Raw genomic sequence first — 24,871 nt, forward strand, 5'->3', positions numbered from 1 at the left:
TCTTAGACACACAAGTCAATGAAACCACCATGGGGAAGAACGTAGAAGATATTATTCTCACTCATGATATTTTCCAGTCAATATTCTTCTTCCCTCTATGGTCTGGCAGTCCGTAATCTGATCACACATGTGTTTTGCATGTGTTAAGCTTTCAATTGATGTCCACTGTATATAATCTTTCCTGTCGGTCTCCTTTGCTCAACATCTATTTTAGTTTCGTCCCACTCAACATGTAATAAAACGATGAACTAAAGGCAAGCCATTTTGTAGGTCTGAGTGACTGTGAAGTGTTTATGACAGCTGCTGGGCCGACACTCTGCCATGGTGTCACGTTGACTCCTGAACACCTTCCCGTCTGCCTCCTGGCGTGCGTGTCAGCGTGGTCTTGAGTGGTTTTACATTAACATCTAGCCAAAGCCAGATCTTTTGACTACAGAAGTGTTACTTGCAAATGGAAGATACCATTAGAGCAGCTTCAAAGGGCTGGAATGGTGTTTGGATTGGTGGGGCTGAAGTAATGGCTGGAGCCTTAAGTGTAACGTCTAAATCGGCGTCACGGAGCTGCAGGAATGTGTGAGTTCAAACTGCTCGTCTTTGATCTTCCTCTGGAAAGTCAGGCTGAAGGGAAAAGGTTAAAGTCGCCTTGAAATGCGCCATTCTGTGTATACAAAGAATTGCAAGTACGAAAATATGCTTACGAGTGCCCTTCATTATTTGTGTTCTGCGGTTTGCACACTGTTCTTGAAGCTTGCTCCCTCGTTACTTTAAATTTTGTATTCTGTATGTAGTGTCAAGAGCAAAGTACAGACCGCATTTGTTACGTGGTTAGCCAGCATCTGTTCTATGAGTTGTCAGTCCTCGCAAATACGCGCTGTACGTGGTCTCTGTGCCTTGCATTTTCCCCCTTAATGGTGTACAGAGTAGGTGACAGAGAGCCTGGAACTCTGACGGTAACGGAATCATTTGTGGTTAGGCAGACAAAAATAAAATAAAAAACGTGTTCCCTGCTTTCCCCAAATTTTAGGAGCTTTCCAAAGGGCTGCTCCTTCCCATCAGGAATATACTCCTCAAACCCTTTTTCTGAAGTTTTTGAAGACTTTGAGGCAGAGCTGTAGCATGCAAAGTAAATCACTGGCAGTAACTGGTTAGAGGAAAAACAAAAACCAAACCAAACGCCAGAGTTTAAAAACTGTTTGGATACAGTTTACTAGTAGGATTAATAGGAAATTCTTTTTTTCTTTACTATTCTACTGGGAATTGACCTCAGGAGCATTTGGACCTATACCACCAGCCTTTCTTTCTCTTTTTTTCTTTCTTTTTGAAAGAGGATCTTGCTAAGTTGCTAAGGCTGACCTTGAACTGCCATACTCCTGACAGCCTCCCAAGTACTGGGTTTTCAGTCTTGGGCTACTATGCCTGGCTCCAATTTTAAACTTTTATAAATATTTTCTGTATATATTTAAATTGAAGGTTATTACTGTTTTTGAGTAGTTTTAGGTTTATAGAAAGGTTGAAAGTATAGAGTCTATGAATCCCTATACCACTCCAACCCCTTTTCTTGGATTATTATTCTCTTATTATATTAGTGTAGTACATTTGTTAAAACTAATGAGTCAGTATTGACACATTACGATGATGATTTTTTTTTTTTTTGGTGGTACTGGGGTTCCTGGAAACCCTTCTACCTCTGGGCTATACTCCCAGACACCTACTTTTTATATTTTTATTTGAAAACAGGGTCTCTTAAGCCAGCGAGGCTGGCTTCCAATCGGCGCGATCCTCCTGGCTCCGCCTCACAAACCCGGGGATTACAGGCGTGCACCACCATGCCCAACTTGACACATTATTAATAACTAAAGTTCTTATAGTATACTTTTTCCTAGTGAGAAATTTTATTTGTCATTTTTCAAGTTTAAAATTAATAGGATGAAAGCAGGGCGTGGTGGCGCATGCTTGTAATCCCAGCATTTGGGAGGCTGAGACAGGAGGATTGTGTAGTTTGAAGCCAGCCTCAGCTACTTAGGCTCTCAGCAACTAAGTGCGACCCTGTTTCCAAATAAAGAATAAAAAACAGGTCTGGGGTGTTGCTAGGAGGTAGAATGCTCCTGGGTTCCACCCCTAATACCACACACACAAAAAAACTAATGATCATTTTGAGGAAATTAGTTGTGTTATATGAAACAATCTATAGTGTTATATGAAACAATCAGAAAAGATAAGTGCATCTGTATATCTCACTGGGGCTAAAGAATACATGTTGCAGTTAGAAAAATACACATAGATGTTAGAGAGGGCGGAGACTGTCTGAGAGTGGAGAACTGCTCCAGAGACAGATGGTAGGCCCTCCTGCAGTGGTCCTTTCCTCCAGGGCTACAGAATAGGAAGTAATGCTCCAGTGAGGGCAAGAACAGAAGACACCACAGCGTGGCCTTTAGTATGTTATTATACCACATTTCTAGGAATTACATATTGATTGCGTGCTCTGAGAAAGAGGGGCAAAGGCCTGTCATGCTAAATATCACGAACATAGAACAATGACCCATTGTAGGCTTGCCATTTATCCACCATTTCATTCCCGAAGCTTCTCCTTTGTGTTTTAATTTTTGAGTGCCAATTATATGCTACATACTTCCAAATACACAATCTTATTAACAGATTCCTTGTTACATAAATATGTTACTTCCCTTAGTTGAAAGCCAAACTTGGTTGTAGCAAATTTGTATAGCCAATAAACACAATCCAGTTTGTTTCCCACTAGAGTAAACTGTTAGGAACTGATGTGTGGAACTCGTAATGGCTGATGTGGTATGTTGCTGTGCTTTGTTTTGTTTCCACGGGCCTTGGTTTGGGGAACAGGAGTAAAGCTTCCAAGTTCTCAGAAAGAGGCGGCTTTTGCTCTGTCAGGCTTCCCAAGGTGCACTCAGCTGTTACTTATCCAGGGAACTCTGACCTGGATGGGATTTTTGACGGAAAAGCAAAATTTCCTTGGGAGAAACCTGAATATTTTTTTTCTCTTTTATTTTTGCCAGTCTGGGGATGAAACCCAGGGCATTCAACCTCTGAGCTATACCCCCTGCCCTATTTTTTTTATTATTTTGAAACAGGGTCTCACTGGGTTGCAAAGGATCTCGGTTCGAGGACGACCTCAGCTACTACTTCGTGAGGCCCTTTGCAACTCAGTGAGACCGTTTCAAAATGAAGAATAAAAAAATAGGGCTGGGGGTATAGCTTGGAGGTAGAATGCCCCTGGGTTCCATCCCCAGTACTGGAAAAAAAAAAAAGATAAAAAAGAATAAAATAGGGCTGGGTATCAAAAGAAGACTTCCCTGCATTCCATTCTCAGTACCACAGAAACACCTGTGTTTATGAAAGTTTAGCTCTCTTGTGTCGTTTTTCTAGTTTGGGTGTTAGGGTGATGCAAACCTCGTAAAATGAGCCAAGAAGTATTCTCTGTGCTTTTATCTTCTGAAAGAGATTTTAGAGAACTGGCATTATTTCTTAAGTATTGAGTACAGTTCAACCGTGAACTCACCTGGGCCTGCTCTCTTCATTTTGGAAGGTTATAAACTGCTGATTTAGCTTTGTCATGGATACGGACCTGTGTCTGGGGCAGAGGGTTCTCTCAGAGGCAGAGCGGGAGCCGAGCTGGCTGAGGCCAGCGGCCTGAGGCCCTGGGTCCCCCAGCAGGACGCACTAGCTGGAGATGGTCGCTGCTGCCGCTGCTTGTGGGGTTTGGCAGATGGTCTCTGAGATCCTTCTTTTCGTCTGCTTTGTCAGTGTGGGCGTCAACTTGCTCATCACTTTTTCTATGTCTAAGGGGTCTGTTAGGATCTCCCCTCTTTTCCTTTCTGCTATTAGGAATTTGTGTCTTCTGTCTCTTAACCTGGCTAGAGTTTCAGTGATTTTTATTGAACACTTTAGAGAACCAGCTTTCGGTTTCATTGAGTTTTCTGTATTGCCTTTTTTCAGTTTTATTGGTTTTTTGCTCTGTGTTTATTTACTTCTGCTTACTTTGCTGTTTGTTTTCTCATTTTGCAAAGTGGACTTTTAACATTTACTTTAGATCTTACATCTTTTTCAAATGTATATATTTAGTGTTAAAAATTTCACGTTGTCTCTGTTTTCTGCCTTTTACAAATTTTAATTAAGTTGAGTTTTAACTTTTATTTTGATAACAATAAATATATTTTGTGGTGGTACTGGGGCTGGAACCCAGGGGCTTTCTACCTCTGGGCTACACTCCCAGACCTATATTTTATTTTATTTGGAAACAGAGTCTCACTAAGTTGCTGAGAGCCTCACTAAGTAGTTGAGGCTGGCTTTGAACCTGTGTGATCCTCCTGTCTCAGCCTCCCAAGTATTGGGATTACAGCATGCGCCACCCCGTCTGGCTACTTAAATAGCAATATTTAAAAAAATTTCCAGAGCTTTTGCCTTTGACCTATATGTTATATGTAAGGGTGTTGTTTAATCTCTGTTATTTTCCTGCCTTTAGTTTGTACTTTTCATTCCACTGTGCTGTGAGCAAAGGCACTACGTGGTTTCTAGTTGACAGAGAGTGTGTAGGGTCCGTGAGACGAGCGTCTGAGTTAAAGATGACCAAGTGGTATTTTGTTGCCCTAGCACCATCACTGTAGTTTGAGATGATTGGTTATTGCTCTATTTGGGAATAAGGGAATTTGATTAGGCAACGAAAGCTCTCCTGTCTTCCATAGTTTTTTTGAAATGAATCCTTGAATCTCATTTATATTCTATAGTCATTTCCGTCTCTGGAAATCATGGCTCCTTCAAGATGCAATTCTTCCGTCATTGATCCTCATGGATGTTCATTGTAATAGAGACCATTTGTGTATTTAGTTTGAGGCAGTGTTACATATTTAGGGGGGGCTGATTTATTCATTTTATTTACTGTCTTCTTAAAGATTTAAATTCATGATTTCTGTATACCCACCGATATGATAGGTGTACACTAATATTTGGGTAAGATGTGGAGCAGACAGAACCCCCCATACGTTGTTCCTGGAAACATAAGTTGTCACGATCATTTGTAAAACAATATTGTTTCCAGGCATGGAGGCGCACGCTTGTAATCCCGGCATTCGGGAGACTGAGATTGGAGGATCGCGGTTCTCAAAAAGTTAGGGCTAGGGGTATATCTTGGAGGTACAGTGCCTTACAAAAGGTATACCTAAATGTACATACTACTAGATACAAATTTCAAAGAAATACATATATATTGTTATCAAAACACATCTAAGCCGGGTGTTGTGGTGCAGGCTTGTAATCCCAGTATTCCGGAGGCTAAGACCAGAGGATCGCGGTTCGTGGACAGCCTCTGATACTTAATGAGGCCCTCTGCAACTCAGTGTGACCTGGTTTTAAAATGAAGAATAAAAAATATGGCAGAGGATGTAGCTCGAAGGTCGAATACCCCTGGGTTCCATCCCCAGATCCACAGAAACCCACAAAAAAACCCATCTATAAGATACTCAGCCAGGCTTTGTGGCACACACTTGTAATCCCTGTGCTTGGGAGGCAGAGACAGGAGGATCGCGCAGGTTCGAAGCCAGCTGCGCGCGCTGGCTTACGAGACCCTGTTTCCAAACAAAAATAGGTCTGGGAGTGTAGCCCGGAGGTAGAAGGGCTTCCAGAAACCCCAGTACCACCAAAAAAAAAAAAAAAAAAAAAAAAAAAAAAAAAAAAAAAAAGATATTCATTGTACTGTAATTCATGTTATTTTCAAAGTAGTAAAATAAAGATTCATATAGAACTGTAAAATGATACAGGTGCCAGGCATGGTGGCACATGCTTGTAATCCCTGCGCTTAAGAGATCCTGTTTCCAGATAAAATATAAAATAGTTCTGAGAGTGTAGCCCAGAGGTAGAAGGCCCCTGGGTTCCATCCCCAGAACCACCAAAAAAAAAAAAAAAGAGACAGGTGACCTAGATTGACCTAGATCTTATTTATCCTATTGAAATGAATTAGGAAATTTTTACAGTAAGTTCAAAGGAAAAGGTGGAGAACAGATATAGGTAATTAGGGGTGCTAAAATGAGCTTGTTATTAGATTTAGACCTTGCTAATATCCTGTTGGCACTGAAATGTACTGCTCGGGTTGGGGATGTAGGGCAGTGGTAGGACGCTTGCCTTGCCTACCTGGGTTTGATTGACATCATTACCACTAAGCACCAAAAAACCAAACCAGAACAAAAAAGCAGTTACCTTTTCTGCAGGGTAGAATTCAGTTGAATTTTTACTATACAAAACTCATTTACCTCTGGATTGTTGTAATATAGCCTAGTCAAGCAGAATATAAAGTAATAATGACAGGATCCCTGTGGAATCATAACGTCATGGCCTCCTCTAGAGAACTCTTAGTACTCCATTAGAGAATCCCCAGTAATCTTTTCCCATTTCAAAAGCTTTCGCAATTTTTATTGATATCTTAAGATACAAAATATTGGAAGCAACAAGAGAATGCATCAGATTATAGTATTTTCTTACAATGGAAGTCTATATAGAAACCATAAATAAGAGCCAGAAAAACTACAATCACATGCAACAAATTATTTTTATTTTATTTTTTTATTTTTTATTTTTTGTGGTACTGGGGTAGAACCCAGGGGCTTTTCTACCTCCGGGCTACACACCCAGACCTATTTTATACTTTATTTATTTATTTATGTGGTACTGGGGTTCCTGGAAGCCCTTCTACCTCCGGGCTATACTCCCAGGCCTATTTTTTATATTTTTGAAACAGGGTCTCTCAAGCCAGCGCTGCTGGCTTCAAACCTGCGTGATCCTCCTGTCTCCGCCTCCCAAGTGTGGGGATTACAAGCGTGCGCCACCACGCCCGGCTATTTTATACTTTATTTGGAAACGGGGGTCTCACTATGTTGCTGAGAGCCTCACTCAGTAGCTGAGGCTGGCTTCGAACCTGTGCAATCTTTCTGTCTCAGCCTCCCAAGCGCTGGGATTATAAGCGTGCACCACCATGCCCGGCTTTATTTTTATGTGTGCGTGCGTGCGTGCGTGCGTGCGTGTGTATGTGGTTTTGAGCACCACGAGCATTTCACCTCTGAGCTACACCCTCAGCACTCTTTTATTCTTATTTTGAAACAGGGTCTTGGTAGGTTGCTGAGAGTCTCACTACTTGCTGAGGCTGTCCTCAAACCTGCAGTTCTCCTGTCTCAGCCTCCCAAGTATTGGGATTAACTAGTCATTTGTGCATTTTAAAATAGATATTATCACCAGGCATGGTGGTGCATGCTTGTAATCTCAGCATTTGGGAGGCTGAGACAGGAAGATCACAGTCTTGGACAGCCTCAACTACTTAGTCCTTTGCAACTCAGTGAGACCTTGAGTTGAGACATTTATTTGTTTATTTATTTATTTTGGTGGTATTGGGGTTCCTAGAAACCATTCTACCTCCAGGCTACACTCCAAGACCATATTTTAATTTTTTAATTTTGTTATTTTTTTTTTGGTGGTACTGGAGTTTCTGGAAACCGTTCTACCTCCGGGCTACACTCCCAGACCTATTTTTATACATTTTTATATGGAAACAGGGTCTCTTAAGCCAGCGTGGCTGGCTTCGAACCTGTGCCTCCCAAGCATGGAGATTATAAGCGTGCTGCCACCATGCCGGGCAAGAGACCTTTATTTTATTCAAAATAAAGAAAGAGATGGGTGTGGTGGCGCAGGCTTGTAATCCCAGCATTTGGGAGGCTGAGACTGGAGGATCACAGTTTGCGGACAGCCTCAGCTACTTAGTGAGGCCCTCCACAACTTAGTGAGACCCTGTTTCAAAATAAAGAATAAAAATAGGGCAGAGGGTGTAGCTCAGAGGTCAAATGCCCCTGGGTTCCATCCCTAGACACCCCCCCTCCCAACACACACAAAGAATAAATAATAGGGCTGGGGATATAGCTCAGAGGTAGAATGCCCTTGAGTTCCATCCCAAAAAATTGCCAAAACACACACTCATACAGTTATCACTGGGTTGGGATGTATCCCCCAGGTAGAATGCCCTGGCTTCCATCCCTGGTGCCACCACCATACACAGAGTTCATTATCTTTAAATAAAGTTTGCCAAAAAATCATTTGCAAAGCACAATGCTCCATTTTCCTAGTGTCAACAGAAGATGGGTGTAAACGTGCTCGGTTGTCCTAATTTCATGCATTGTAAAGCATTATTCTTATTACCCATGGTAGTGGATTGAATTTTCCATTTGGCAGTCCGCTGGACATCATGATTTCAGAAACAAGTGTGGCTCTGAGGGACGGGTGACCTTCATTTGCGTTTAGATTTCACTGTAAGCATTTGCGCAGCTTGCCCAGAAGTTTTATAACCTTTCCCGTGTGTATGTTACTGTCTCGGCTGTTGTGATTTTTTTTGTTGTTTTGCCTTAGATTGAGTTGTGAGATTCTTGTACTCCACCGCCCCTTTTTGGGTTTGGTATGTAATTTGCATATTTTCACCATGCGAAAGCTATTTTCTATGGTTGGAAAATATTTTTTTCCCTACAGTGTGAACAAATCATTCTTTGTTCTCGTTATTGTGCCTCCAAGCTGGCACGTCCAGTTTATGCCCCAAACAACAGAAGTCTGTCATCAGAAATTAAAATGCGAGGAGGAACAAAGCAGAGACGGGAGCAGCTCTTGAGGGGTTTCTGCCCCGCTCGCTGCTCTCTCCCCAAGTCTCCACCGGGCCGGGGCTGCCTCGGACACTCCTTCCTGGGGCTTCTCGTCTTCACTGGTGTCCCTGGCTTAATGTCAACCTACAGCTCTCAAGGCCTTTCAGATCTTCATCTCTGAGATTCTTTGCCATTTTCTTTCCTCCTACTCTCCCCTCCCCCCCTTCCTCTTAATTTTGGTATTAGGGATTGAACCCAGGTGCATTCTACCTGTGAGCTACAACTCCATCTCCTTTTTTTTAAAAAAAATTTATTTATTTATTTTGAGGTACTGGGGATGGAACCCAGGGGCATTCTACTTCCAGGTGACACCTCCAGCCCTATTTTTAATTCTTTATTTTGAAACAGGCTCTCACTGAGTTGCAGAGGGCCTCACGAAGTAACTGAGGCTGGCTACAAACCGCGATCCTCCTGTCTCAGCCTCCCAAATGCTGGGATTACAAGTGTGCGACACCACACCCAGCTTTTTATTTATTTATTTTTTTAGATAGGACTGCTAAGGGTCTCACTGGGTATCACATCTGGCCTTGAATCTGTGGTCCTCCCTTCTCAGCCTCCCAAATACTGGGATGACAGGTGTGCCCACGTCACCCGCCAGATTCTTTGCCCTTTCAACGAGTTCTTTTTTAGAAACTTAAAGTCATGTCTACGGCCTTTAAAAATATTTTGATACTCATTTATTTGGAAGTGAAATTATCAGTGAACATACTGGATAAAAATGTTAGAAGCAGAGGCTACAAGGACATATACTAAAATGTCCACATTCTAGTATATCCTTTGGTACCATGGCATACTAATGTAGAGTTCTCATATACTATCTGGAGAATTCTCTCCTGGGAAGGATGATATTTGTGACTCAGGGAGAATAGAAGTAGGCTTCTAATTTCAGTATGTTATCCAATCATAATTTTAATATATTCACAAATAACTATGAATATGACACAGTACTTTCTCCTCACCCTTTCCTGTTATTTGTGAAGGTTCTAGGACTCACAGGTCCTCAAGAAGGAACAGTGAAAGTGGATGTGTGTTTTTATAATCAATCCTAATGTTTGTTTCCTTACCTGTTTTCCTTAAGTGTATGTAAAAGTGGGATTTAGAAGAGATCCTTTTAGAATAGGGCTTTTTTTTTTTTTTTTTGGTGGTACTGGGGTTCCTGGAAGCCCTTCTTCCTCCGGGCTACACTCCCAGACCTATTTTATATTTTTGAAACAGGGTCTCTTACGCCAGCGTGGCTGGCTTCGAACCTGTGCGATCCTCCTGTCTCCGCCTCCCAAGCGGGGATGACAAGCGTGCGCCACCACGCCCGGCTAGAATAGGGCTTTTAAGTTTGATTTGAAAGCCGTTTTGCTGAAGAGCACAGGGCGCTCAGACTTGAAAATGCTTTTTAAGCATTTTCAATAATGTAAAAGTACATTATTTGTATTAAACACAGTGATTGCAAATTGTTACTATATTGTGAGAAGGCAGAGACAGATTTTTTTTTATTATTTAGTGTGTTTGAGCACAGAGGCTCATTTAAATATGGTTTTACTTTTTTACATTAGGCTTTATTTTTTTTATTAGGACCAAAAGCTAAATGCCAGACCTGGCACATGGAAACAATAGTATAGTGCACTAGATTTTATGTTAGAATACTATACATTGTTATAGGTGTAAATCTTATAAGTGAGAACTGTTTTTCATTACTCTTAAAATTTCATTGTAACTTCTATAGTCCTATTTTTAAAACTACTTTTTATTTTGTCACTAATTGAAGTAGTATACATACTGTAAAATATTATCTCTTGGCCAGCAAAAAAAAATTTTTTTTTGGTATGTGTGGTACTGGGAATTGAACTCAGAGGCGTTCTACCTCCGAGCCACAACCCCAGCCTGATTTTTATTTTTTATATTGAAGCAGGATCTTGCTAAGTTGTTGAGGCTCATCTCAAACTTGAAATCCTCCTGTCTCAGCTTCACAAGTACTAGGATTACAAGTATGCACCATCATGCCTGGTCTTTTTTTTCTTCTTCTTTTTACGGTACTAGGGATGGAACCCAGGGACCTCTACCTTTGAACTACACCCCTAGCCCTATGTTTTATTCTTTATTTTGAAACAGGGTCTCACTGAGTTGCAAAGGGCCTCACTAAGTAGTAGCTGAGGCTGTCTGCAAACAGCGATTCTCCTGTCTCAGCCTCCCAAATGCTGGGATTGCAAGCCTGCGCCACCACGCCCGGCTCCTGGCTTTCTTTCTTTTCCCTTTCTTTCTTTCTTTCTTTCTTTCTTTCTTTCTTTCTTTCTTTCTTTCTTTCTTTCTTTCTTTCTTTCTTTCAGATTTTAAGAGCTGTGCTAAGCCTGGTGGCTCATGCCTGTAATCCCAGTACTTGGAAGGCTAGGACAGGAGGATCACAGGTTCATAGCCAGCCTCAGCAACTTAGTAAGACCTTGTTTCCAAATGAAAAATAAAATAGGGCTGGAGGTATGCCTCAGAGGTGAAACACCCCTGGATTTAAATTCATAGTAAAACACACACACACACACACACACACACACACACACACACACACACCCCACATTTTAAGAGTTCTGTAATAGTGTCTCATTCATTAGTGTATGTGAGCTTAACAAGCAAAGAGACTATTATTAGATTTTACACAATGTATGATTACTACATTGGGGAGAAAGTGGGGATAAAATAATTTCTCAAGGATTTTTCTAAATTTCAAATTCTGTCCAACATTAATGAAATGTAGACCTGAGATCTGCAATGTATGCCTGCCACTTTTTGCATTCTGAACATGAAAGGTCACAAGGGGATTTATAGAGCAGGTGAGCTCTGGCCGGCGAGTGTCCTTAGCTCCTCTTCCTGGTGATAGGTGGCACTGTTGTCCATGTTTGGGTCCTGTGTTCCTCAGTGCTCAATGTCTGGAGTCTTACAGAGGGCTTGATTCGTGTGTATCTATAGAGAAGACAACTATTAATGCTTTATATGTTCCTCTCCTCTCTATTCCTCTCCCTCCCTCCTTTTCTTGCTTCTGTGTACTGGTGATGGAACCCAGGGGCATTCTTCCTGCGAGCTATACACTCACAGGTGGTATTTTTTTGTGGTACTAGGGATTGAGCCCAGAGGCTTCGAACCTGTGATCCTCCTGTCTCAGCCTCCCAAGTACTGGGATTATAGGTGTGCACCAACACAAATAAGGCGGTCTCAGCAATTTTTATTTTGAAACAGGTTCTGGCAAAGTTGCTAAGGGTCTTGTAAGTTCTCAGGCTTGCCTTGAACTTATAATTTTCCTGTTTTAGCCTTCTAAGTATTGGGAATACAGGTGCACACTATTGGGACAGGTTTATAGTTTTCAGTTTTTTTTTCTTTTTGGTGGTACTTAGGGTGGAGCCCAGGGGCTTTCCTACCCCCCCGCCCCCTACACTCCAAGACCTATTTTATACTTTATTTGGAAACAGGGTCTTACTAAGTTGCTGAGAGCCTCACTAAGTTAGTTGAGGTTGGCTTTGAACCTGTGCGATCCTCCTATTTCAGCCTCCCAAGCACTGGGATTTCAAGCATGCGCAACCACGCCCGGCTAGTTTTCAGTTCTTAATTACCACCTTTTTTTTCCTTGCGGGTCTGGGGATGGAACCCAGGGGCATGTGACCTCTGACCTGCACCTCCTGCTCTATTTTTTATTCTTTATTTTGAAACAGGGCCTCACTAAGTAGCTGAGGCTGTCTGCGAACTGCGATCCTCAGGTCTCAGCCTCCTGAATGCCAGGATTACAAGTGTGCGCCACCATGCCTGGCTCTTTTTTTTTTTTTTTTTTTGTGGTACTGGGGTTCCTGGAAGCCCTTCTACCTCCAGGCTACACTCCCAGACCCATTTTTACATTTTTATTTGGAAACAGGGTCTCCTAAGCCAGCGCACGCGGCTGGCTTCGAACCTGCGTGATCCTCCTGTCTCTGCCTCCCAAGCGCGGGGATTACAAGTGTGTGCCACCACGCCCGGCCACGCCTGGCTTTTAATTAGCACTTTTACAAATGTGTAGTTTAAGGCTGGGCATGGTGTTGCATGCTTGAAATCCCAGTACGTAGGAGGCTAGAGAGAGGGGATTGCAGTTTCATAGGTAGCCCTACGAATTTAGCAAGGCCCTCCTTAACTTAGTGTTTTATTTCTCCATAGAAACAAAACAAATGTAAAATTTATATATATTTTTACATTGACTTAAGAGACACACACCTGCATACCACACACATATATATGTTTCTATATATTGACTGGAAAGCCACATTTTTAATATAAAGACTTTAAAGTGTGTGTGTGTGTGTGTGTGTGTGTGTGTGTAATTTTACCTGTGAGCTACACACCAGAGATGATCAGATGATGATTTCATGAGTTACATGATTTATTACCATGAAAGAGAATGTCCCTTTTTCACAGTGATTTTTTTTAACCCAGGGGCATTCTACCTCTGAGTTACACCCCCAGCCCTATGAGTAGCTGTAATTACAGTTGTATGTGTCATGATGTTCGGCAATCTTTTTTTTTTGTGTGTGGTATTGGGGATTTAAACCAGGGCATTTTACCTCTGAGCTACACCCCAGCCTTATTTCTTATTCTTTATTTTAAAACAGAGTCTCGCTATGTTTTAGTGGAGGGCCTCACTAAGTAGCTGAGGCTGTCCTAGAACCTGTGATCCTCCTGTCTCAGCCTCCCAAATATTGGAATTACAAGTGTGCTCCACCTGCTCTTGGCAATACTTTTGATAGTTTAAACCACTTGTAGTACAGTACTATTAAATATTGCGTATGTTTTTCTCTTGAATATATCTTTATTCCATTTATTATAAAGTCCTAGTTATGTAGAACTAGTTTATAATAAGTATTCCATTATCTCTGATAACACATATTCCATCAAACAGTGGACAGTTGTGAAAATGTATTATCACTTAGAGTAAGTCTGGAAAAGCTGTTCTGAACTAATTCTAATTTAATCTGCTCCGTAGTCAGTCAGCAGTTGAAAAGCAGTGTCTTTACACTTCATACGTATTAGCATTCCCCCTTGACCCTTTGCATTAGGATTCTGCACTCTGTATAGCCAAGGAACAAACCTGATATCACTCAGAGTGAATGGACATTCGATCTTTGTTCATTTTTGTGGTGTGGGGACTGAATCCAGGGGCATTCTACCTCCGAGCTACACCCCTATTCCTATTTAGGGTCTCAGTAAGTTGTGGAGGCCCTGTGAAGTTGCTGAGGTTGATCTCCAGCCTGGGGTTCTCCTGTCTCACCCTCCAGGTACTAGGGTTACAAGAGTGGGCTCCCACACCTGGCTTGACCTTTATTTATAATAAAAATAACAACAAAGTTGCTTTCACAGAACCTTTTTATCCACAGAACACTGGAATTAAGAATATCGTGGAGGGTTTTTCAGCCTGTCTCCCTTCTTGAATTACTCAAAGCTCACAGAAAGTTTTTGGAACATAAATGGTTTGAGTGACTGGTGAGAGTTAATATAACATTTAATGTAGACGGAACACAATCTTAGTTGCTTTGCTCTAAAATATAAAGCAGTGATGGAGGAAGTGTACAGTATAGGATAGTAAGGTAAAAATAAGGGACTTTCAGAACTGACCATTTTGTCCAGTTCGTATCAAGTTATATTTTTCTAGGACTGCTTGTGATGATTTAATGTATGACCAGTCTAAAGTGACCGTGGGGCACATGTGCATGTGCATTTCGGGCAAATTCTGCTCAAGTTTACGGAATCTAGATGCCATCCAGCAAGGTTGTGACCTAGATGTGCGTTTACTGAGCCTTCTTCTGCCTTCTCTCCTGCAGATCAGCGGGGAAGCTCAGGAGCTCTTCTCTGTGCGACACGGCCCCATTCGAACAGCCAGGATCTTGCCCGCTCCACAGTTTGGTGAGTGTAGCTGTAAGAAAAAAACAGCTCATTCAGAGTTGCCCTTTTGTTGGTCTTGGACTACAGACAGCAAGAACGATAACTAAAATCTGTTTGCTCCCAAGTGTCCTTCCTCCCTTCTCCCTCCCCCGCCCCAGATAAACGCTGTCAGTTGAGATGGAAATAGGTAATCTTAACCAATTCAATATGGCTATTCACTTTCTGCTCTGGCTTTGATTTATCTTCCTCCTCTTTGATCTCAGCTTAGCCTCTGCCTTTGCTAGCTCTCGAAGCCTCTCCTCTCCTGGATTTCAAGGCATTCTCCTTCAGACCCGGTCTTTGCTGACTGTGCCGCCTTTGTTAGGCCTCTGGCCGAGCTGTTCTGTGGCCCGAGTCCCCAGGCCTCTGTTCACATGCTCTGCCCCTCTCAGCTGTACTTGTGTCCCAGGAGCCTGGTTTTCACTGTTAACTCAGTTGAAGCTCTGACGGCCGCATCTTCAGCTGTGTCAAAAGTGGAGTTTTGGCTTTTAACCTTGTAACTCTGCTTTAATGGCAAATGCTTCTTAATGTTGTAGTTAAACAGTATATTTGTTTTCTATTTCTGTAAGAGTTCTAGTGAATGTTAATGTTAAGCCTGCTATTTGGATGTCTAAATAATTCCTTCAACTTTGGAGCTTTGGAAAAGTTGCATTTTCTCATTAACTTGCTTTTGTTTGCTCCAGTGCTTTGCCTGTGCACTGAAAAAATAAAAAACATTAATGATGTTTGCCCACATTAAAATCTTTTAAAATTGGGATGTTAAAGTTTAATTCTGTTATATTTAAATGATTATTTTGAAATGAAAGATCTTTTAAGACTTCCTGATATCTGTTAATTCTATAAATTGGAGAGAGTGATAGTTACTAAAACTTAAGACAATGTGATTGTACATAAGTTATTTTATTTTATTTTATTTTATTTTATTTTTACCATATGGGGATGAAGCCCAGGGACATTCTACCTCTGAGCTACACCCCCTGCCATATTTTTTATTCTTTATTTTGAAACAAGATCTCACTAAGTTGCAGAGGCCCTCACTAAGTAGCTGAGGCTGTCAGAGAACAGAGATCTTCCGGTCTCAGCCTCCGGAATGCTGGGATTCAGGCGTGCGCCACCACGCCCGGCTGTGCATAAGTAACTTTAGGGATTCATTTAGTGATGAGTCTGCTTATGTGAAATGCACAGGGTAGAGATAACAAGGCCCAAAACAAACAAACAAACAAACAAAAAACAAGGCAGCAATACTCTGTTGCCATGCCGAGGCTTTTGTTTCTTATTCAACTCTGAGGCATGCTAGGCTCAGCCCTGCATTCACTTGTCCTCTTTCTCCACCTGTCCACACCTCACTCAGCTGTGCTCCCTTCCTTGAGCTTCCCCTGCACCCCATTTTCTGGTGCATTTGTATTTTGGTGAAATATTTGATGAAGATTCTAGAACATCATTTTTGGTAAAGTTTTTGAAATAACCAGCTTTATCTTTGGCTGTTTGGCATCAGTAACTTTGATACTAAAGTACTTTGCTCCTTCTTTTGTCTGTAATTTGCGCATGGAGGTTTTCTACCTCTTCATTTTACTTATATAGAATTTTGTTTATGTCAGTAATTTTGAGCTTTTCTTAATTTTTACTTGAGGCAGGAATACTTTACAAAAGCACAAAAGTATAAAAAATTAATATTGCTAGTAGCATTTTAAAGTAGTTTTAATTGACTTTACTACTTAATAATATATATTTTCCACTATAATATTCTCTCTTTTTTTCCCCCCTTCTTGTCATACTGGGGATTGATTCCAGGGGCGCTTTACCTCTGAGCTACATTTCCAGTCCTATTTTATTTTTTATATTTTGAAACAAGGTCTCACTCAGTTGTATAGACCCTTACTAAGTTGTTGAGGGTGGCCGAGAGTCTGCTATCCTCCTATCTCAGATTCTCAAATATTGGGATTACGAGAATGTACCACCGTGCCTGTCTATATATAGTAGACTTAAAAAAATTTCTTTAGCTGAGTGTGGTGGCATATGCCTGTAATCCTAATACTTGGGAGGCCAAGCCAGAAGGGCCAAAGTTCAAAGCCAGCCTCAGTAATTTAGTGAGGTTTTTAAAAACTTAGCTAGACCCTTTTTTCAAATAAAAAATATAATGGTCTGGGGGTGTAGGTCAGAGGTAGAATGCCCCTTAGTCTAATGCCTAGCACCATGTACTCATGCGTGCAAATCTTAGGTGGGAATGGCGGCCCATGCCTGTAATCCCAATACTTGGGACAGGATTGCAGGTTCCTGGCCACTCTCAACAACTTAGTGAGATCCTATTTCAAGTTAAAAAAAAATAGGGCTTAGTGTATAGCTCAGAGGTAGAATGCCCCTGGGTTCAATCCCAAGTACCATACACACAGAAATTCTTAGATTTAAAATTTAATTATATGCCAGGCATAGTGCTGCACGCTTGTAATCCCAGTAGTTGGAAGGCTGAGATGAGAATTCCAAGTTTGAGGGCAGCCTCAGCAGTTGAGCAACCCCTTGAGACTCTGGGTTCAATCCCCAGCCCCCTCTTCCACCAAAAAAGTGAGAGAGAGAGGGGGGGGGGAGTGTGTGTGTGTGTGTGTGTGTGTGTGTGTGTGTGTGTGTGTAACTGATGATTGAACCCAGGCACATTCTATCTCAAGCAACACTCCCATGCCTATTTTATTTTTATTTTGAAACAGAGTCTTGCTACATTGATGAGAGTCTTCCAGTTGTGGTGCTGTCCTTAAACCTGTGATCCTCCTGTCTCTGCCTTCAGAGTACTAGGATTACAAGTGTGCGCCACCACGCCTGGCTTGTGTGTGTATCTTTTATACAGAGTCTTGCAAAGTTTCTGAGAGTCTAGCAAATGCTGAGGCTTTTCTCCAATAGCTGATATTTCAGTCTCAGTCTACCGAACGCTGGGATTACAGGTGTGAGCCACCATACCTGGCTTTCATGTAATGTTAGGATAAATTAACTTTACTCATTTTCTTCAGGAATTGAATGTCACAAACACCCGAATGGTCTGAATATCTAAGTGTTTTAGAAAAAAACAATATGAGCTTGGTGCCTTTAACAATAGAGGCTTTCTGGAGATATAATTTGCCTGAAGTTGTTAGGAGACTTTATGTTTATTTATTTATTTATTTTTTTGGTACTGGGGAATGGACTCAAGGGTGCTGCCCTTTTGAGCTTCACCCCTTTTTATTTTTATTTTTATTTTTATTTTTATTTTGAGACTAGATCTTGCCAAGTTGCTGAGGCTAGTATGGACCATATTTTTGGCACTCATCTAAAAATAACTTGTAGCTGGGTGTGGTGGCTCACGCTTGTAATTCCAGCACTTAGGAGGCTGAGACAGGAGGATCTCATAGGTTCGAAGCCAGCCTCAGCTACTTAGTGAGGTTCTCGGCAACTTAATGAGACCCTGTTTCCAAATAAAATATAAAATAGATCTGGGAGTGTAGCCCAGAGGTAGAAGGCCTCTGAGTTCTAGCCCCAGTACCACACACAAAAAACAAAACAAAAAAAGTGTCAACAACTTGATTTACTTTTTCTAGATTATTTCAGTAATACTCACTGGTGGAATGGTACTATCATTTTCAGCTATGCTACATGTGGAATTCATAATTTCACATCCCAAAATATTAAAAAAAAGGTTTTTATAAAACCTTATGATCATGGCCGCGCATGGCGGCGTACGCTTGTAATCCCAGCATTCAGGAGGCTGAGACAGGAGGATTGCAGTTCACAGCCAGCCTCAGCTACTTAGTGAGGCCCTCTGCAACTCAGTGAGACCCAGTTTCAAAATAAAGAATAAAAAATAGGGCTGGGGGTGTAGCTTGGAGGTCAAATGCCCCTGTGTTCCATCCCCAGACCCGCAAACACACAAACAAACAACAAAAACCTTATGATCTAAACTTTCCTTCCTTTTTTGGAATGCTGTTCCAAATAGGAACTCTTTTATGATGCTTGCAGTTTTTTAAATGGCCCAGTTATGCATACAGAAAAAGTAGTTATTGCTGTTTCGTGTTATGAGTGTCTGAAATTTTTACTAAAACAAATATGAGGGACCAGGATGTAGCTCAGTGGCAGAGCGCCTGCTTTGCAGCTGTGGTGCTCTGGGCTTGATCCCCGGTTCCAAAAAGACAAAAAAAAAAAACCCTTTAAAACAAATATGAAGCCGGGCGTGGTGGCGCACGCTTGTAATCCCTGCGCTTGGGAGGCAGAGACAGGAGGATCACACAGGTTTGAAGCCAGCCGCGTGCTCTGGCTTAGGAGACCCTGTTTCCAAATAAAAATGTAAAAATAGGTCTGGGAGTGTAGCCCGGAGGTAGAAGGGCTTCCAGGAACCCCAGTACCACACACACACACACACACACACACACACACAAAAAAAAAAAAAAAAAAAAAAAAACCCAATATGAACAGAATAAATTTAAAGTTGTTTAGCTTATTGTTAACTTGATGATTCTTGTGTATATTTTAAAGTAGAGCATGCTTTCTACCTGTTGAATGTCCAATATTTTTCTTTAAAATTTTTTTTTATTGGTGCATTGTAGTCATACATCTACAAGATGGTAGAGGCGTACACGCACACATCACCCATTTATCCCTTTCCCATCCTCTTCAGTCGGCATGAATGTGGTTTTTATCACGTTCAAAGAAGAGTTTGGTTTGTTCACCTGTATGAAGTTAGAATTTATGAGTACAGTCTCCAGAAGTGTTTGCAGTAATTTTTTGACGAAACATTTTTATGACTCTGGCTAGGCAAGTGAACCCTAGCACAGGCTCGCAGGCGTGCACACGTCTGTTATGCCACATACTAGCAAACCTCCAAAAGTAGGCCAACCGACATTTGCTTACAGACATCACCAGTGTGTTAGGAGGAGGAGGACAGGCTTATTGACATTTTAAATGCCTAAACCACTCCATTTAGGGCTTCCCCGATGATTTCTGCTCCAGTTGCTCCTGGGTTTGCAGCGTGCGGTGTGGATGTCTTGCATAGCACCTCGTCTTTATCACGGAGGGCCGACTGATGGAATTCCTTTAGGTTTTTATGACATTTTGCGAAGCCTGTGATTTTGGTAATTGTGACCTGACAGCATACATTGTGTTTATCATGAATTTTGTCAGAGGCCAGGGTTTCTGGGGAAAATGTCCATTTTATTTTAAAAAATAAATAAACTTATTTATTTATTTATTTATTTATTTATTTATTTATTTATTTACGGGTGTGAGGATGAAAGCCAGGGGCATTCAACCTCCGAGCTACAGCCCCTGCCCTATTTTTTATGGTTTTAAATTCGAAACAGGGTCTCACTCAGTTGCGATGACCTCACTAAGTAGCTGGGGCTGTCCGCGAACTGCAATCTTCCGGTTTCAGCCTTTTGAATGCTGGGATTACAAGTGTGCACCACCACTCCTGGCTGAAAATGTCCATTTTAGAGATACTGCTTTTTTTTTTTTTTAACTGCCTTTTTTTTGGAGACGGCATGATGTTGGCATCAACAGGTTGATATAAGAGAATTTTCAGTTACCCATCTGAAGCCTGTAGTTACTGCCTTTTCCTAGGAGCAGAAATATACTGAAGAAAAGAGAGGAAGTAGATGTATAAATGGCTTTATGATATTTTTTTCCTTTTTGATATTGGGGATTGAACCCAGAGGCATTCTACCTCCAAGCTATACTCCCAGCCATATTCTATTTTTATTTTGAAATAGAACCTTCCTAAATTGCTGAGGCTGGTTTTGAACCTGTGATCCTCCTGTCTTGGCTTCCCAACTAGTGGGATCACAGGTGTGTGCTACCACGCCTGGCTAAATGTGTACTTTGGCTTCTGTCTCCCAGTATATGATTTGTCCATTATTACAGGGAAGCCCCTTTACCAAATCTTGCCATTTCTAGACCAGATTTTCTTCTGAGGAAATCGCATACCTATATATCTATTGAAATAAGTAAAATATAGCTTTCTTTCTCTATGTTTTATTACAAAGGTCCAAAATATTTTCAGTTATCTTGTATCTTCAGTATGTTTGGAGGCCTTGATCATTTAGTCTTAAGTGTGAAGGGCAATGAAAATCATGAATAGCGTGACAAACACATAGGAAAGCCTTTGTCCCACATTACTGTACTGAAGATTTAAGCTACAGGGATTAAGTATATCACAAAGTCATGCCTATCCAAATTCTAGTGGCTTTTAATTATGTCAGGTCATTGCAAAAAGAAATGCTGATTACCTTCTTTGTAACTTGAGATAAAGTAATAAAAGCATACTGTATAAGACGCAGCAAAAGCACTCAAGTGGGCGGAGCCTCAGGGCTCTGGCCCCGCTTGGAGAGCGGTGAGGGCGCTGCTGTTGCTGTCTCCACTGCTGCGCTCTGTAGGGCCGTGCAGGGGCGTGTCCCGCTGAGTGGCCAGGTTTGTGACCTTAGAAATCTGTGTTCACTTATCACGGCACACCTCTAGGTGTGAAAGTAAAGCTTTAGAAGTTAGTCGGTCATACTCAATTCAAAGCAAATAGTTTTTCTTTGAAGAAATTAGCTTTATTCAAGAATAGTCTACATAGAATGAATCAATCAAATTTAAGCTCCTGTTTGTGTGTGCGCGCGCGTGTGCGTGTATGTGTGTGAGTGTGCATATGCCTTCTACTGGAGTTGGAATCCAGGGGCATTCTGCCTCTTGAGTTACACCCTGCCCCTATTTTATCTTTTTTATTTGGAAACAGAGTCTTGCTAAGTTTTTGGGGCTGGTCTTGAATCCTCTGGTTTAGAATGTGCCAAACCTTCCGGTCTCCGCCTTCCAAGCACTGGGATTATAGCATCCAGCTTTGAGCACACTCTTTGTTTGATGAGTTGACTGATCTATGCAGCTGTGTAACCATCATCACAATCAAAACACAAAGCCTTGCCAGACTTCAAAAACATCTGCTTTGCCAACTTTATACCCACAAGGATGGTTACAGTACACACGAGATAAAAATAAGGCTTGGAAGGATACGGAAACGTTGGAACCCCCAACTACAGTGTTTGGTAACATAAGTAGGGCAGACACTTTGAAAACCCATTTGGCAGTTCCTTAAAATGTTACATATATGCTGGGTGTGGTGGCACTTGTTTGTAATCACAGTACTTGGGAGGCTGAGACAGGCATTGCAGATTCGCGGCCAGCCTCAGCTTCTTAGTGAGTCCCCCCGCAACTTAGCGAGATCTTGTTTAACAATAAAGAATAAAAAAATAAGCCAGGCATGGTGGTGCACACTTGTAATCCCAGCATTCGGGAGGCTGAGACAGAAGGATCGCGGTTTGCGGACAGCCTCAGCTACTTAGTGAGGCCCTTGGCAAGTTAGTGAGACCCTGTTTCAAAATAAAGAATAAAAATTAGGGCAGGGGTTGTAGCTCGGAGGTCAAATGCCCCTGGGTTCCATCCCCAGACCCGAAAAAAAAAGGGATGGCTGTGGGTGTAGCTTGGAGGTCGAATGCCCCTAAATTCCATCCCTAGTTCTGGGGGAAAAAAAAAGAGGAAAAGAGAAAACCATTAAACAGAATTACTATGTTAATTCATCAGAAGACTGCTTTATAAACTGTTTCTACAAAGTTTACCAAAAAAAAAAAAAGAGGAAAACATATATCCATAGAAAACCTGATAATCCAGATGTCTATCATCTGATGAAAAACAGTATTATCCATACAATGGAATACTATATGGCTATAAAAAGCAACACAATTTCAATATATGTTACAGGATGAACCTTTAAAACATTGTTAAACTACTGGGCCTGGTGGCATATACATGCAATCCCAGTACTTGGGAGTCTGAGACAGGAGGGTCGCAGGTTCAAGACCATCCTTGACAATTTAGTGAGACTGTTTCAACATAAGAAAAAAATTGGTTGTGGCAGAATGCCTCTGGATTCAATCTCCAGTAGCATGTGTGTGTGCACACGCATGTGCGTGTGCGCGCACATGCACACATACACACACACACACCAGATATAAAACACCGGATGTTATTCTATTCATATGAAATATTCTAAAATAGGCAAATCCATAGAGACAGAAAAAAGTGTTCATTGAGGTTTTGAGGCTTGACCAAGATCCAAATGTGTGTAGGATTTTAGGGTGATGGAAATTTTCAGAAAGTAATTATAATTATACAATTCTATAAATATACTAGAAACTAATAAGTTGTATACTTTTTTGTCTTTTTTTTTTCTTTTTTGGAACTGGGTATCAAACCCAGAACATAGCAAATGCAAGCCAAGTGCTTTGTCACTGAGCTACATCCCAGCCCCAGTTGTGTACTTTTAATTGCTGAAGCGTGTGGTATGTGATCTACATGATGATAAAATTGTTTAAAGGCTTCTTGTGCTTTTATCGCCCTTTATCTGTGGTACCACTAATATAATTTATGCCACTACTTTTCTGCTTTTCTAGAACTCTTTTATTTAGAATTTGTTTTACTTCAATACATGATACTTTTGTAGAATTTAAACATGTAATATATAGAATTCTTTTGTGTTTGGAATTTTTATCTTTTAGCCGGGCGTGGTGGCGCACACTTTTAATCCCAGCATTCGGGAGGCTGAGACAGGAGGATCACATTTCGTGGACAGCCTCAGCTACTTAGTGAGGCCCTCTGCAACTCAGTGAGACCCGGGTTCAAAATAAAGAATAAAAAATAGGGCAAGGGGTGTAGCTTGGAGGTCGAATGCCCCTGGGTTCCATCCCCAGACCTGCAAGGAAAAAAAAATCATCTTTTTTGTGGTACTGAGGAATTGAACCCACCTCAGCCCCAATTTTTTTTTTTTTTATGTTGAAACAGGGTCTCAATAAATTGCCGAGATGGTCTTGAACCTGTGACCTTCCTGTCTCAGGCTCCCAAGTACTAGGATTATAGGATGTGCCACCGTACCTTGCTCGTTTTTCTTTTCTTGGATTGTACTGGAGATTGAATCCAGGCGTGCTCTACCTCCCAAGGTGTAGCTCTTGCCCATTCATTTTTATTTTGAGACAAGGATTCCAGATTTGCTGAGACTGGTCTCAAGTTTGCAATCCTCCTGCCTCCGTCTTTGGTGTAGCTGGGATTAGAGAGTTGTGTCACCATGCCTGGACAGCTTTGTGTGAATGTGCTACTGGGGATCGAACCCAGGGTCACTTTACCTCTTAGTTATACCCCAAGCCCTTATTTATTTATTTATTTATTTAATTTATTTATTTATGTGGGTCTGGGGATGAAACCCAGGGGCATTCGACCTCTGACCTACAGCCCTGCCCTGTTTTTTATTCCAGGGTCTCACTGAGTTGCAGAGGGCCTCACTAAGTAGCTGAGGCTGTCCGCGAACCGCGATCCTTCGGTCTCAGCCTCCCGAATGCTGGGATGACAAGCGTGCGCCACCACGCCCGGCTTTGTTTTTGTTTTGAAGCAGGATCTCCGTAGGTCGCTGAGAGTCTTGCTACACTGCTGAGGCTGGCCACAAACTTGCAATCCTCCTATTTCAGCCTCCCAACTACCGGAATTATAGCAGTGTGCCTGACTTGTATCAGTTTTAATTCCTTTTTAAAATTTCTGAGTAGTATTCCACTGTTTGGATATGGTGTAATTCCGTTTACCAAGGAATGAACACTTGAGTTGTTTCAGTTTTGTTGTTCTTTGTAGCTGTCTGAATAAGTGCTAGTAGATATGTGTTTCTCTTGGGTCAATAATTAGGAGTGGGAGTGCTGGGTCAACTTTATAAGATATTGCCAAAATATATCCAATGCTGTCTCTACCATTTTGTATTTCCACAGTAAGACTTCCCATTCCCTTCCTTAAGGCCTAATGTTGTTGAGCATCTTTTCATGTACTTATTGTCATTTTTATATCTTTGTTGGAGGTTATCTTGAAGTGTGTGTGTGTGCACACATGTGTGTGTGCGCGTGCACATGCGCACGGTATTGGTGATTGTACCCGGGAGCCTTCTTCTTCCAAACTATTTGCTCAGCCCTATTTTATTGTTTCACTTTTGAAACAGAGCCTCATTCAGATGCTCAGGCTGCCCCAAACCCGTGATCCTCTTGTCTCAGCCTCCCATGTACTGGGATCACAGGTGTGCACTACCATGCCCTGCCTTTTTGATCTTCTTTATTTATTCATTCTTTGTGGTATTGGTGGTAGAACCCAGGAGTTGTCTCCGCCTCCCAAACACTGGAATTAGAGGCATTCATCACTACACCCAGTTTTTGTTTATTTTTAATAGAGTTCTTATTCTTCCTGAGCTG

The 24,871-nt window shown here is 41.6% G+C and overlaps 1 protein-coding gene across 6 annotated transcripts in view; it reads left to right on the forward strand.

Annotated features, from left to right (window-relative positions):
* The window catches only part of BCAS3 (BCAS3 microtubule associated cell migration factor), a gene marked incomplete at both ends in the record, with an annotated part of 624,117 nt that overhangs the window by 39,930 nt on the left and 559,316 nt on the right, over positions 1-24,871 (forward strand). For all 6 annotated transcript variants that reach the window (XM_080712926.1, XM_080712928.1, XM_080712927.1 and 3 more), the window contains one exon: positions 14,513-14,594. In XM_080712926.1, coding sequence (XP_080569052.1) covers positions 14,513-14,594 — 82 coding nt within the window. The remainder of the gene's footprint in view (positions 1-14,512; positions 14,595-24,871) is intronic.

Source organism: Muscardinus avellanarius, assembly GCF_963383645.1.
Source record: "Muscardinus avellanarius genome assembly, chromosome: 16".
Classification (NCBI taxonomy): Eukaryota; Metazoa; Chordata; class Mammalia; order Rodentia; family Gliridae; genus Muscardinus; species Muscardinus avellanarius.